The following is a 15,578-nucleotide window of genomic DNA, read 5'->3' on the forward strand; positions in this document are numbered from 1 at the left end:
AAATGGTAACGGGTTATACGGGATGAACGGTTTGTCACTTGGAATAATCAGAGATTTCACAAATTTCCTTGAATCTGGAGACCACAAGTGGTCATTCAGCCACGCTTTCCACATTACCAAACCTTCCAGCCTGATGTACATTCACAGACCGAATTCCTTCCCTTCAGCTGATCGTCCACTGTCTCATCTTTGATACGCCAGCGTCACGGACGAATCTTCGCTCAAATCATTGAAGAGCCCCATTAAACCAAATACTTGCGACTCAGAACCAATAGTTTTGCCCATTGATCTTCGGCTGAAATCGTTTTAAAATGCAACCTACATTTACTCGGTAATGCTAGCTCATTATTTCCACATGGAATGCAGTAACAAAGTTCCAAAATGAATGCACTTTGCCAGCAAACTTATAGTGTCTTATTATATTAGACTATTCCATTAGTCTGCCAATATTTATTGACTTGCTTGTTTCCCCTTCCCTACAGTTAACATGGTGGCGATTGTGGTCCTGTCCCGGGGAAAGTGTGGCCTCTCCAGATGTATCACTTATTACCTGGTGGCCATGGCAGCGGCAGATCTCGTGGTTGTATTCACTGGTGTTGTACTCAATCGGATCATTGACATGTACTTTCCAGGAAATTATCTGTCCCTGACTCCTGTCTGTCGGACCAAAACCGCCCTTGCTTATGCAACCAGAGACATGTCTGTTTGGTTAACGGTCGCTTTCACCTTTGATCGATTTATAGCCATTTGCTGTCAGAAGCTGAAAATCATATATTGCACCAAGAAAACGGCAGCTGCCATTATCGGCACAGTGCTAGCTCTGGGTTGTTTAAAAAACATCCCTTGGTACTTTGTATTTGAACCTCTATATATATTTAACGGAGAGCCGTGGTATTGCCGGATAAGATCAAGCTATTATATTTTACCCCTCTGGTTAGTATTTTCTTATTTTGACCGCATTGCGACTCCTTTTCTGCCATTTTTCATTATTTTACTGCTCAATGCTCTGACTGTAAGACATATAATACTTGCCAGCAGATCCCGCAGGGCACTGAGGAACAACACCAGCTCAGAAAATTATCCCGATCCTGAGATGGAGAGCAGGCGAAAATCCATAATTTTACTATTCAGTATATCCGGCAATTTTATACTGCTGTGGCTGACATACACGATCCATTACTTGTATTATAGAATTACTAATGCTTATTCTTACACAGGTTACAATGATCCGGTTTACATCCTTCAAGAAACTGGATATATGCTCCTGCTTTTAAGCTGCTGCACGAACACATTTATTTATGCAGTGACCCAGACTAAATTCAGAGATGAGCTGAAGAAAATGGTGACATGTCCAGTGAATCAAATTGTTACCTTTTTACATCATTAGGACAACTATAGACTTGCTGGTATTATAACTCCAACTGTCACGTACCAGACATTACGTTGCAGGAATAATTACATACTTATCTGTTTCCAGGTGTATATGCATGAAACTTGAAGTGATTTTTTTCAGTTCACTGTAAATCGACTGAAGTAAAAAAAAAATGACAGAGGTGCGAGGTCAAATTCATAACACAACCGGGCATTTTTAACTATTGGCTTTTTCCAAGATTATAATGCTTAATACGAAATAGCTCCATTTACTCTCTCTCTCATAATACGGCTATGACATTAATAATAATTGTATTGCCGCCAAATGATCAAGAACAATGAAGGAATAACGTGCATTATAATAATTGTAACACAATCTGGGCTCCCATTAAAAAAAACATGATTTTGTTCGACGGAAGCCTACATAGGAGTGAAACCATCATTGTGGTCAAAGATTTCCAAATAAAATAGCTAACAAATGTGTACTCATGGAGTTTAAATTCGCCTGTCATGACGTTCAGACTATCTCTCGCAACAACACCCTCGAGTTACTTAACGTAAATGAGACTTGGTAAGATTCAACGGTGAGGCTCCCTCCGAGGTTGCTCGTGTACACGTGGCATAGCTTGGAGCACTACCAGCTGTTTGACGTTTTAATGGCACAGACTCTAAGGGCCAAATGACTTAAAACTTCTGTTTTAACATTCTTTGATAAGAAAATAAACTTCGTTGATTATATAAGCCAACTGAAATCAGTTTGTGCACATTCTGGTGTCACGTTTGCTTGACTTGCTGCTTCTGGTGCCAAAAGAAGATTTGTCTTAAAGCTGCAGCCCATTGTCCGTTGATGGGTATCTGTGCAAATTATTTGGTACTGTTATTGTTAGCGGGAATGAATCTAGAAGAATCACTCGACACTCAGATCTGCTCCAATGTCAAACAGTTTATTGAGTTACGCCAGCGGGGAGCAGGTCACTGGACTGTCCAGATGCCTCTCCACCGAACAAAGGAAAATCATCAATACTTCTACATTTTCAAACAGTTGCTTAGCCTATCCTGGCTGGACATTGTCCAATCACAACGATTATAGATCATATACATTGATTATTAGAGACAATAGAAGTGGTTACTAGGCATAGAGGGACTGCACAACCGGCCCATGGACAGATGTTTTCCATTTCCCCCTTATCCATTAACCTTGGTTCTCATGTACAGATACCATCTTATCTTGATCTCGTTACAGACCTTTGTCAGCATTCCACAAGGACATCTGCTTTCCATTTAATGAGCCTTTGTTTAAGTTTGGATTAGTCATCTCTTGTGTGGAATGTGGTCAAGTTGACTAAGCCCCAGGATGCCTTGCAACATCCTCAATGTTCACGAAGATTATATGTATCTACTTACTCAAATAACATTTGAATTATAAATTACTGCAGGTACCTCTGTGCTTGGGAATACCCTACAACAATCCCCCCTTTCGGTAGGGAGACTAACCCCAGTCTCCTTAACCGACACCATTTATTGTTGTTTTTTTGTAACCCTTTAAACTCGCCCAGTATTCCCTGCCTCATCCGTGCTGGCCAGACACGTGGTTTCAGGAATTCCGGTCGTATTATATCATATTAATGTGATCCAAATGGCTTATTCCCCTAGATAGACGAATTTTCTCCCTTGCCTTTGCTTTAGGTTTTATCCTCCTTCGCTGTACATATCGCCTGCATGATCGGCAGGCCAGTATGCCCCATGTTATGGCCAGTATCAACTTTGCTCCAACTAGCACATGAGAAATTATACGAATCCAGGGGTGGAAATTTACATTCATTCCCCAATCCCAAACATTCTTACACCAGCTCTGGTTCTGCATTTCTGTGTCCGTATCTTTCTCTCGCTTTTTGATTTTTGTCTGCAGTTGATGGTAGAGTTTTCCAGATTGGCCCACCCTGAGCCTTAATTCCCTTCGTACCTCGGCCAGGTGTGCGATGGGGACTGGTTCTGGCTCCTCGTAATCCTGTAGGTGGCCATGGAGGTATTCAGAGAATTTGATGGTCTTGGTACCTCGACGCCGAACCTGGATAATTCGGGCGTGCCCTATAGTAAGGGCATAAAGCAAAAATTAGGAAACGGGATAGGGCATTGCAGATTATTGTAGCGGTAGGAACTTTCTGTAGTGGAAACGCAATATTTCCCTTTACCTCCGTATCATGTTCTTGCAAAATGCATGGGGGTAGGTATGATTTCAGCGACATAACCGTCTGTTCGAATACACCCACATTCATCCAATTCTCCCTGTCCCACTGGGTGTGGACCTACTGTAATGTCTCCCCTCTGCTTGCATCCCGTAAGGGAAATTCCATATTAGTGCATTGTTCCTGAGTATGGCAGAGGTTTCAGTTAAATAGTAATGAGGGAGGTGTTACCCCGTACGACCCCAATATTTTCCAATTGGTAGTGGGGAAATGGCCCTGAGTCCCATGTTACTGTGGGAATCATCAGGACTACCCCCACTCTGGTATTTTTGCCCAATTCGCAGTCTGGGATCACTGGATATACTCTGGTGAGTCCTTTCAGTGTACAATTGCCCAGTGTCCCTTTCCTCTCTGCTGATCGAGCTAAATGTGGACTGTCTATCCAATCGGGCACCTCCCTCCTTTGGATCAGATCGTGATTGTGTCGTATCTGTCCCATAATCCATGAGCCATAAGCGTGGCAGAGTTGTCTCTGCCTTAGCTTTCCGGCATTTCCTTTTCTCTATCTATAAGGAGATTGATGGTCTTGGCATGGGCTTCTAATATTGTATTTCCATCTTATTGTATTCCCATGCCCTCTTCTCCTAGATTGGTCTGATCCACCTGATTTTCCTCGGCTCTCTCTAAGAGTTCCTTCATTACTCCTTTAGGTCGTTCTACCTTTTCATTTAGACCGTGTACATCCAGTGCGTTTATGACGGAAGTACCAGTATTGACTCCGGTAGCAACATCGCTAACTACCCCCCTTTTTGTTCCATAAAGCGGATCCTGGACTCGAAATCTAGTGGCACCCATGACATCGGCAGCCTGCTGCATTACAACCTTACTTAATACACTATACATATTTCTTGCCTGTTCTGTACAATATCCCGGCATTTGTATTCCGGAGATATTGATCAGGACAGGCACAATTCCACGTTTTACGTTATCATATAATATTTCACCTTCTTTAAAAAGCACAATTCCATTCTCTGGACCTTGGGTAGAAGTGGGGCATGGCAATTCCTCAGGTGGTATAATGGTTCTTACGGGGTGGCGTTTCGGAGTGGGGGGAAAACATACATACAAAGATAATGCTGTGGCTCCCACCTCCTCATAGTACCCACATACATCCATCCCCTTCCTATAGGCAATTATGGGCTGAGGTCCGATGGGTGGGGCGCATAATATTCTGAATGCACACCTATAGGTTCCTTTGCTTCTCTTCATCGGATGCAGCTGACTCTTGTTGCATCAGTTGAACATTGTATGCATACTTTATCGCTTCCCGAGCGAACTTGCAGCCATGCATTAAAATAGGTTCTATCTTTCCTCCAGTCTCTGGCTGCTGGGATACATATACCGTCAGTGAAATTATACAAATCCCCATAGTTCATGTAGTTACGTTCCTCTTGTGTTTTGTGTCGCTCCAGTGGTGCATCAGCATTTTCTTGTGCTTGTGTTAATCTCAGGGTTACTAGTATCACGAGCCCCAGAGCTGAAAAATCCATCATTGTTTCATCGCTTTGGATTCTTAATCCGGGGGTTCAAACAGAATGACGTGATCGTCACCAGGCGTTAGTTCTAGGTCTACTCGTTTCCTCATCTGTATGGGTCGAAAACATCTATGGTTAATTTATTTATTTCGGGATACAGCACTGAAACAGGCCCTTCGGCCCACTGAGTCTGTGCCGACCACGAACCACCCATTTATACTACCACTATAGTAATTCCATTTTCCCTACAACCTACTTACACTAGGAGCAATTTACAATGGCCAATTTACCTATCACCTGCAAGTCTTTGGGTGTGGGAGGAAACCGTAGCACCCGGATAAAACCCACATGGTCACAAGGAGAACTTGCAAACTCTGCACAGGCTGTACCCAGAATTAACCCCGAGTCCCTGGAGCTGTGAGGCTGCGGTGCTAACCACTGCGCCACTGTGCTGCCCTTAAATTTTATAACTGCACCATCTCTATTTCGTCCAGTTCGGGTCTGTATTGTCGTTGGATTTGTATTAGTGCACGTTGTGCCCGGGCCTGTGTGGTGGTCCATCGAATATCATTCGGAGTCCTATTAATATCACTATTACCCCCAGTCCCCCGAAAATTCCATCCTCTAATGTATTCCACCACGTCTGGTATCGCTCAGCATACCAAATGGTCTCCATGATGGGCACTATCTCAAGCTCAGCCATCGTCCCCTTGATTATATCTTTTCAGTTGGGACCAGTGTTTCCACCAGCCCCTTCCTTTCATATCGACACATGCACAGGTATCACTAGTCATGATAATATCGTACGGTCTGGTCCACTTTGGGGCGAATCCCGCCTGTTCGGGGTAACCCGTACCAAAACTCGTTCCCCGACTTGGGGTGTTGGCTTTATCCCTGTTCTGTATCTCTAAGTCCCGTATAGTCTGCTGATCCCTTACTTCTTGTCGTAATTCCTTTAACTGTGAGTCCAACTGCCTTACGTGCTGCCTGATTCGGTCCTGTATGGGTCCCATACCCTCCCCACCCACTATGATATTTTCAGGAAGTTGCATAGCCCTTCCCGTCATGAGTTCGAAGGGGGTCAAGCCTTTTGTTCGATTTGACGTGGCTCTGAGTCTCATTAGTATACAGGGTAAGACATCTACCCACCCCTTCCCAGTCTCGGAGATGGCCTTTGCTATAGCTGTTTTTCGAGTGCGGTTCATTCGTTCTACCACTCCTGAACTCTGTGGGTGGTAGGGGATATGAAAGCTCTGCTGGATTCCCAATAACCACAGGATTGTTTCATGACCTGTCCTGTAAAATGGGTGTCCTGATCTGAATCAGAATGGAGGGGCACCCCCCAGCACGATATTATGTTGAATGCAAGAACTCGTGCTACGGTAGAGGCCCCGCAATCCCGGGTAGGGAATGCTTCAACCCACCGAGTAAATTGATCAATGATAACCAGACAATACCTTTTCCCCCTACTGTTGGGTAAAGGTCCTGTAAAGTCAATTTGCAAGTTCTCCCATGGGCCCTTAGGTCGGGGTTGATGTGCCATCTTTCACTTTATGGGTCTTCCCGGGTTATATGTGCGCATATTATACAACGTTGGCAATACTTCGCTACGTCTCTCCCTATACCAGCCCAGCACCAGTCTTTAGTCAAGTGACTCAGCATTCTATCACGTCCGGTATGGTATGGTTCATGATATAATTTGAATAATTTGGTCTGTATGGAAGATGGGAAGACCATTCGCAATTCCTTTCGCCATACCCCATCTCTCCCAATGACTGCCCCTTGACGTTCCCATCGGGATCGGTCCTCTGAGTCAGCCTCTTCCTGTACTCTTCTAACATTTAATTCTGCTGATCCTAACGCAGCTACTTGAATAACCTGTGGCACAGCCACTTCTGCGGCATTCCGGGCTGCCTGGTCCGCCAGCATGTTCCCCTGTTGTTCTTTACTTTCGAACTTCTGGTGTGCTTTAATTTTTATTGCGGCTGCGGCGGCTGGGCGCTTAGCCACTAATTCTCGAACCACGTGTTTAATGTGTCCCCCTCCCGATGTTATATACCCTCGTCTACTCCATGCGGTCTTATCATCGTGTACTAACCCAAATGCGTATCTACTGTCGGTAAACACTTTCACGCGTTCCCCTTCCGCTAACTTGAAGGCTTCTGTTAAGGCCACTAATTCAGCGACTTGGGTAGATATTGTTCCTTCCATCCCTCCGTGTAAGATAACTGTGCCACTTTGGTCTACCATGGCCCACCCCGTACGGAACTGTCCATTTTTTATCATCAGGATCCATCAACGTAGAGGGTCACATCGGGATTGGTGAGGGGTTCGTCTACTATTTCTCCCTCTACCTCCTGATCTATTTCTACCTGACACCCGTGTGGCTCACCCTCGGCTATCATCCCCTCGGCCGGGTTGAGTCCTGTATCCCTAATGATTTGTATTGATTGATCTTTAGGTCGCAGTACCACCTCCCATGTAGCCTGTCGAGCATCGGACACTGTTTTCAATCTCCCGGTATTTAACAATTCTACTGTAGTATGTTTGGTGTGTATTAATAGTTGTCTGGACATAGTGACGGGCTCGCCTACTTTTGTGGCCCATGCTGCGCAGTCAAGGGCAGCTACGCATTGGTGGAGCCCCCTAACTACTGGAGATTCTTGTGTGGAGTAGTATGCCACTGGTCTCATCTTTCCTCCCCTTTCCTGGGTCACAACAGCGCTATAGAATCCCCCATCGAGATCGTAATAGATGTGAAATGGCTCTGTCATGTCTGGCAGCCGGAGGGTTTGGGCTGCCAGCAGCTCTGCCTTTAATTTACTGTATGCTTCCTCCTGTTCCTCTCCCCATTCCATTAGTTCCGTCCCTGGTTTTCCCCCTTTCACTCAGCGTTGGATAGGTTCCACCAGGGTAGCGAATTGGGAAATGAAATTTCGACAGTAATTAATTAAGCCCATCACTCGCCGCACCCCCTGCACTGTTACAGGTCGGGGCATGTTAGCAATTGCTGTCTTACGGTCGGCAGGGAGGGTTTTAGTTCCCTGACTTATGTCATGTCCTAAGTATCGTACTCGGGTCTGGCCGATCTGTGCCTTTCTTGGGTTAATTTTAAAGCCCGACTCCTCCAGCGTCCTCAATACAGTAGTCAGGGCCCCCAAGTGTTCCCGTTTTTTTTTTAAAGAGATACAGCACTGAAACAGGCCCTTCAGCCCACCGAGTCTGTGCCGACCATCATCCACCCATTTACACTAATCCCACATTCCGACCACATCCCCACCTGTCCCTAGCTATACTGGGGGCAATTTATAATGGCCAATTTAACTACCAACCTGCAAGTCTTTCGGCTTGTGGGAGGAAACCGGAGCACCCGGAGAAAACCCACGCAGACACAGGGAGAACTTGCAAACTCCACACAGGCAGTACCCAGAATTGAACCCGGGTCGCTGGAGCTGTGAGGCTGCGGTGCTAACCAGTGCGCCACTGTGCTGCCCTTAGTCATCGAGGCTGTCAGGATGTCATCTACATACTGTAAGATCGTAATATTGTATGGTTTTAGGTCACATTTTTCCAGAGTCTTGCTCATGACCCGGTGAAAACTATTTGGGCTATTGTGAAATCCCTGTGGAAGTCTGGTCCATGTATACTGTTTGCCCTTTGACGTGAAGGCAAATTATTCCTGGGACTCGGGGTCCAATGGGATTCACCAGAATCCGTTTGCGTATCCAGGACTGTAAAAATACGATGTACCAGATTTAAACCATTGAAGATGGTGGCTGGACTGGCTACGATAGGATGCTCTTTAGGCGTTACCTTATTAAGGGCAGTATACTCTATAGTTAACCGGTAAATCCCATCAGGTTTTTTAACCAGCCACATGGGGGAATTTATGATTGATACCATTGGCCGTAGAATACCCCGTTCTACCAGAGCCATTATTATACCCTCGGTTGCCTGCATAGCGTCGGGTCGAACAGGGTATTGTTTGTGAGGTAGGTGTGTCGGTCCAGAAATCTGTTCCGGTGTTGTTTTGATAAGTCCACAATCTTGCTTGCTCTCAGCCCAGACTCCTGGTATGGCCTGACATATCGTTGCCAATATCCCATCTTTAGCCCAATCCCTGGCCAAGGTATTAATGCTGCCTATTGTTGCTACATTTCTCAATGGGACTCATTCGCGGGTGATCTTGTCTTTGTATCCCTTTCTAGTGATCCAAGATATTTGTATTTTCTGTGCGTGTACTATCGTGCCTAGTTCTCTGAGTAGGCCCATACCCAGTATTGTACCCTCTGGGATCGAACACACAAATAACTGGTTTGGTAACATTCTTCCCTCAACCTCTAATATCTGCGTTTCACTTTTGTAGGTTGTGATCTTACTGCCCCCTACTCCTGTATGTAATAGAATGTCGGGTAGTGGGCAAGTCGAGGTTGGTCAAGGATACTGATGCCCCGTATCTATTAACATTTCGCATCGCCGGCCCCCTAACGACGCCTCAATCCACATACGAGGATCAGTTCCTTGCCCGGGAGCTGCTGCCACTCATTGGGGAAAGGTTGGTTGTCGGGTCAATTGCTGTATGATGTCCAACAACTGTTTATTGTTCATTTTATTGGCATCCGTGACTGTCTCGTTCGTTATGTTTCCTGCCCCTTGTCCCTGCCAGGGCCCCTTTCCTTCCTGTCCGCCCCACCCCCGCCCCCCTTGCCCAGCAGTCCTTTATGTCATGCCCCATTTTGTTACAGTTTGTGCATCCTTTACGGCCAGTGCGCTTTGGGGCCCTACACTCGGCGTGATGATGACCTGGTTTATTACAGTTAAAGCAGGTCTCTGTTCTTATGGAGGCTGTTTTGCACGCCTCAGTCAGGAGGGTAGCTATTTTAGATTTCTGCTGATTATCTACTGCGGTAGGCCAATTTTCCAAATCGTCATAATTATTATAATTTACCAAACCCGTTTTCAGTATTGCCTGATGAGCGGGGCTTAACCCGTCTTTATATAACTGGAGAAAAGCCGGATTTTGTCGATCTGCGTTTGCTATGCCACTGTTCACTAGGAAAGCTTCGAACTTTCTAGTTCCATATTCCTGCGCTCCCTCCCCTTTGTTCTGTGTCACTCCGACGATCGAATTCCAATTTACGGGGATTTGAACTAAGGTGGCTGTTACGTCCACCTTAAAGGCAATCAGGTCTAGTTCCTGCTGTTGCGGGTCGGCAGCCAGGTCTGCACACCAGGCACAGTCCTGGTGGGCAGCCTGCAATTGTTCCCAATAGTTCTCAGGCATCTTGGTCCGAACTAACCCTGCAACATCCCGATTATGGAGGTTGTGACAGATTTGCATCTCTTTGATTTTCTGCCAGATTATTGCATTGCTATGACGAGGTTTTAAAAGTTACAGTTTGTCCAGCAATTTCATGGTGTCCCCGGGGGACAAGGAGATGTATGTCATTCTTAGTTGTGCTGGTCGGGCTGGTTGTCCCGGGTGGCCAGCCTTTCCCACCACCCCACGTTGTGCTGGCGCTCCAGGGACATGCTCCACCTTCACAGGAGCTGTTTTTGCTGCATTCGCCGGAGCCTAAGGGGGCGGGGTATCGTCTCCTTCCTGATTATAATTATGCCCCTCTTCTGCTCTCGATCCCCAATCAATATCATTCTCACTAGGCATCCCGCGCTAGGGTGGGCAGTTAGTGCTGGCAGGATCGTTTGTCCGGACAGAACGGTTACCTGCTGCTTTTTGTCCTTTATATACTGATTCACTCACTCTGTTAATTTTACATGGGCACGAATAATCAGAACCAGAGTTTTGTCATCCTTATCTTTCTTTTCCTTCTTCCACCACTCCCGCTGTTCAGCCGGCGGGTCGTGCGGTTTCCAACCTGAGTCAATCATCTTTTCTATTAAGTTTTTGTGTTTCTCTGCCAGGTGGCAGGTAAGGGATCCTTCCGGTCCCCACTCGAGCTCAATCTTTTCACTGGCCATGCTTGGGTAGGATTAGAACCGTTAGAAATCTACTCTCAGAGGTCCGCTTTCAATCTAGCGCAACTTGTAGTAGACCGTCTCCTGGCTAACTGTCGGGTCACAGGTCTGTCAGTATTTCACACAGCAAGCTTATGATATAGATATATATGCATATATCCCAAACCCTCCTCGACAGTTCCCCACGTATCTTAACGAACTACCTACCACCGTTTGACCATTGATCAGATCCTGTTCAAAAATTTGGCATTCCTCGGTCGCGGAACTCCACCCGGCCCCCCGATAAGTTTTAAAGATACTAACCAAGTATTCCTGATGGCATCAAATGACCGCCGAATCCTGTTCTCAAGTTCGGGATCAGGCTCCAGCCAACTCCCCCTTGGCCCCTTTGTTCCCTTCGCCCACTTGATCCTGGCCGTCACATGGGACTAGGTCCTCTTAATTCAGGCTCAGGCTGGGTGATTGGCATATCGGGGTTACAGAAGAGCTGACTTACACCTGATCCTGCCGAGTACACCAATTGTTAGCGGGAATGAATCTAGAAGAATCACTCGACACTCAGGTCTGCTCCAATGTCAAACAGTTTATTGAGTTATGCCAGCGGGGAGCAGGTCACCCGGCTGTCCAGATGCCTCTCCACCGAACAAAGGAAAATCATCAACACTTATACATTTTCAAACAGTTACTCAGCCCATCCTGGCTGGACATGGTCTAATCACAACGATTATAGATCATCTACATTGATTATTAGAGCCTATAGAAGTGGTTACTAGGCATGGAGGGACTGCACAACCGGCCCATAGACAGATAGGGGATTACTCATGATGTTTTCCATTCCCTCTTATCCATTATCCTTGGTTCTCATGTATGCATACCATCTTATCTTGACCTCGTTACAGGCTGGTACCTTTGTCAGCATTCCACAAGGCCATCTGCTTTCCATTTAATGAGCCTTTGTTTAAGTTTGTATTAGTCAGCTCTTATGTGGAATGTGGTCAAATTAACTAAGCCCCATGATGGCTGACAACCTCCTCAATGTTCACTAAGATTATACGTATCTACTTACTCAAATAACATTTAAGCTACATATTACTGCATGTGCCTCTGCGCTTGGGAATACCCTACAACAATTTCCTCCAGAAAGGAAGATTAGATTGCATCCAAATTGCTCGAAATGTGTACATACCATGGAGACTGGTGCACGCAACCCCAGATTGTTGCAACATGAATGTTTAAATTCAAAGCAGCAATGTCATTCTGAAAATAGAATGAGCGGAAATTCCTCTGTTGGCTATCAGTCTTGGTCTATTTAATAGGGCAGTAACTCCATTTGAGTCACAAAATCGTGCTTGCAATTGTCCACAGATATTTATTTGGCTTGAGGACATTGAGCTTTTTTTTATTATTTCTTAACACGATATAGAGTGACTGAATCTCTTGGACACCGCAATTTGAACGGGTTGTTATTTTTGTTTTCTAGGGATATCGAAAACCCAAGTTTTTGTGTAATCAGTGACTTCAGACAGCAGAAGTAAATGCCCTTATAGAAGATGAATTCAACGAAATGTATTTGCAGTAATTGACAGATCAATTGTGAATTGCCAGAAGTAGGGAATAATACCTTTTGATGGAGCTGCGATTAATAATTGGAAAATTATCTGAAGGTCAAATAAATTCCAGGGTGATGGGGAAAAGGCGGAAGAGTGACAGGTGTGTTATTCTTGCAGATAGCCAGCACGAACACGACGGGCCGAGTGGCCACCTCTGTGCTGTGAACATTCTATGTTTCTATGATTGCTTCGAAGATGTTCTAACTGCAGTAACAGCATCAGCCATTGTTTCTCGCTAAATATTCTCTATAAAGGATTCTGCTAAAGGACACCCGACATACAATCCAGATCAGTGACAATTCAGCTTTTGTTTGCGTCAAAGAACATATCTTAACAGGTATTTCCATGTTTTTTCGAGGAAGTAATAATTTCCCAACAAATGACACCTGTTTCACATCTTATCGCTACAAAAATAACATTCCTTATAGTTGATTATTATTGATTGGGAAATACTTACCTTAACATGATAAACATATAATTTGATAATTATGTAAAAAGCATAGTTTTTTTAATTGCTGACTGATTTATAATGTAGACCTCGAGTGACAATTAATTCTAAAAATAAAGCTTTGTGAACTAATAAACACATATTTGGGTGAAGCATTTAGGAGCGTATCTAAGGATACAAAACAAACTAAGTCGGGAATATTAACACAAAATGGTCCGAAATTGTATTCAAAAGGAACTTATATACATAAACATTAATAAATAATGTATAAGGGCTAAAAGGTTACTAAGATAAAACATAAAAGGTTAGAGGAGCAAATTTGTAAGTGCACTCTAAATAGAATGGATGGACAACTCAAACCCGTTGCCTCCATGTGGGAACTTCATGATCGTGCTGTATGACCGGACTTACAGGAAGTGCATCTGATTGATCGTGGTCAGACTAGATGGACTTTAATGTGGGGAACCGTGATGCTATTCACTTGGGCTTTAGATGGATCAGAGTCGTTTGTAAATGGTGTGAATGTAAATGCTCTCAAAGTGTCTGGGCGACAAAGAAGTAGAATTTATGGTACGAATGTGCACAGCTCTGTTCATACAAAGATATGGTTCGACCACATCTGGAGTAATGCGTTTCATTTTGAACACCACACCCGAGGTAAGATATATTAGCCTTGTAGAGGTGCAGCGTTAATTCACCAGAATGCGCTTTATTACTGTTTAATTCACTGCCTTTTCTCTTCCAAGAATACCCATTTCAAGAAATTCTCTTCTTCACACTGAAGGTTTTTCTGTTTGATTTTCTACACTGTTCACCTTCATTGTTTTCTACTTCCCTTCTCGTGTTTGATCAGGTATCTACAAAGAACGCCCTTTCATAGCCATGAATTCTTCCTTTGCAACTGTCTGCGCCTCTGACTTATTCCACGTGGATTCTTCGTGAAATTCCACTCTTCTTGTTTCAGATTCACCCACAATTACAGATATCACTTAAACAGTCATCATTCGTTGAATTGCTGTTCTTGACACATATTGAGATTCACACTCAATGCCATATCCCACAACACGCATCAACTCACTTTATCTCAAAGCTGTCCTGGTCGGCAGTTTCATTCCATCCTTAATCCATCTTTAAGAAAACATTTTTTTCAGCAGTGAAGGATTGCAAGCTTCACTAAATATGAGCACAAACACCCCGATGGACCCTTCTTCCCCATTACTTCTCATTGACCCCATACCTTCTTCCCATCTTACCTTTCTCTGTTTATCCATGACAAACTCCCATCTTCCGCTGTCTGACCCTGAACGATATGTTCTTAGCAATGGCCAAAGCTTCATGTTATAATTCCACCTCAATGAAATTCAATATTTGCACGATGCTCTTCTTTCATCATCTTCACGTACGTAACTAATTCCTTGGGCAGCGCTCTTCCCTCCACACAAAAGGCCCATTTACCTGTCTCCGGTATTCTCCCTCCACCTGGAACCTTCCATCTGGAATGTTACATTTTGATCCTCGCTAGTTCTGTTCTTTGAGAACTGCTGGCATGAAATCGGTACCTCAATTTCTCTGCTCCCCTCACTCAATTTGACCTATCTCCCTCTGAACTTACAGTACTCATTTCTCATTTGTCCAACCTTAACATTGTCACCAAACGTGCTGACAAGGGTGGTGCTGCTGTCTGACCTACCGACTTCTACCTTGCAGAGGGGAAGCACCCTGACACTTCCTCATACCTCCTCGTGGACAATGACCAACCATCGCACGTCAAGCTATTGTATCCAGGACTGTCACTGACTTCATCTTCTCTGGAGATCATCCCTTCAAGGCCTCCAACCTTATAATTGCCCAACCCTTACCTCCTTTCCATAATTCACAAACAGGATTGCCTTGGTCGATCCTTCATTTTAGCCTGTTCCTGCCCCACTGAGCAGATTTTTTCTTCTCACGATTCCAATCCCTTGCCACCTACTTCCGTGAGTCACTGATTCCCGTCATCACTTTAATAATTTCCAGTATGGTGGCCTCTAACCGTCTCCCTTTCAACATGGATGTCCAATCCCTCTACACCTCCATCCTTCACCAGGACGGTCTGAGAGATCTCTGCCTCTTTCTTGAACGGAGGCCCAACGAGTCCCCCTCCTCCACACCCCTCCTCGGCCTGGCCGAAGCTGTTCTCACATTGCTTCACTGGAAGTTAAAGGAACTAATGGAGGGATTATCCCAATCAGATCAATTCGACCAGAACATATGTATTTATGTAAATGTCGTGCAGACCCAGAGCTGAAGCCTGTGTAACAGACTTCCTCAGTCAATGACCCCATGTACAATGGACATTTGATGATCTGTGGCATCAGTACTGGAACCGGGCACGTTCACTCACCAGCACTGAGAAGTTTGAAATTGTTCCCGACCTACGGAAACAGCTCAGATCCTTCTGAGTGGTTCATGA

At 44.9% G+C, this 15,578-nt stretch overlaps 1 protein-coding gene across 1 annotated transcript; it reads left to right on the forward strand.

Annotated features, from left to right (window-relative positions):
* The first annotated feature begins 487 nt into the window (after positions 1 to 487).
* Positions 488 to 1,387, forward strand: LOC137352854 (probable G-protein coupled receptor 139). Its single transcript, XM_068018707.1, has one exon. The coding sequence runs from the start codon at positions 488 to 490 to the stop codon at positions 1,385 to 1,387; it is 900 nt and encodes a 299-aa protein (XP_067874808.1).
* The last annotated feature ends 14,191 nt before the right edge of the window (positions 1,388 to 15,578 follow it).

This window comes from Heterodontus francisci, chromosome 39, assembly GCF_036365525.1.
Source record: "Heterodontus francisci isolate sHetFra1 chromosome 39, sHetFra1.hap1, whole genome shotgun sequence".
Classification (NCBI taxonomy): Eukaryota; Metazoa; Chordata; class Chondrichthyes; order Heterodontiformes; family Heterodontidae; genus Heterodontus; species Heterodontus francisci.

Bases quoted from the DNA above. Each gene is read 5' to 3' on its own strand.
- LOC137352854 (XM_068018707.1), top strand. From the start codon at position 488: ATGGTGGCGATTGTGGTCCTGTCCCGGGGAAAGTGTGGCCTCTCCAGA.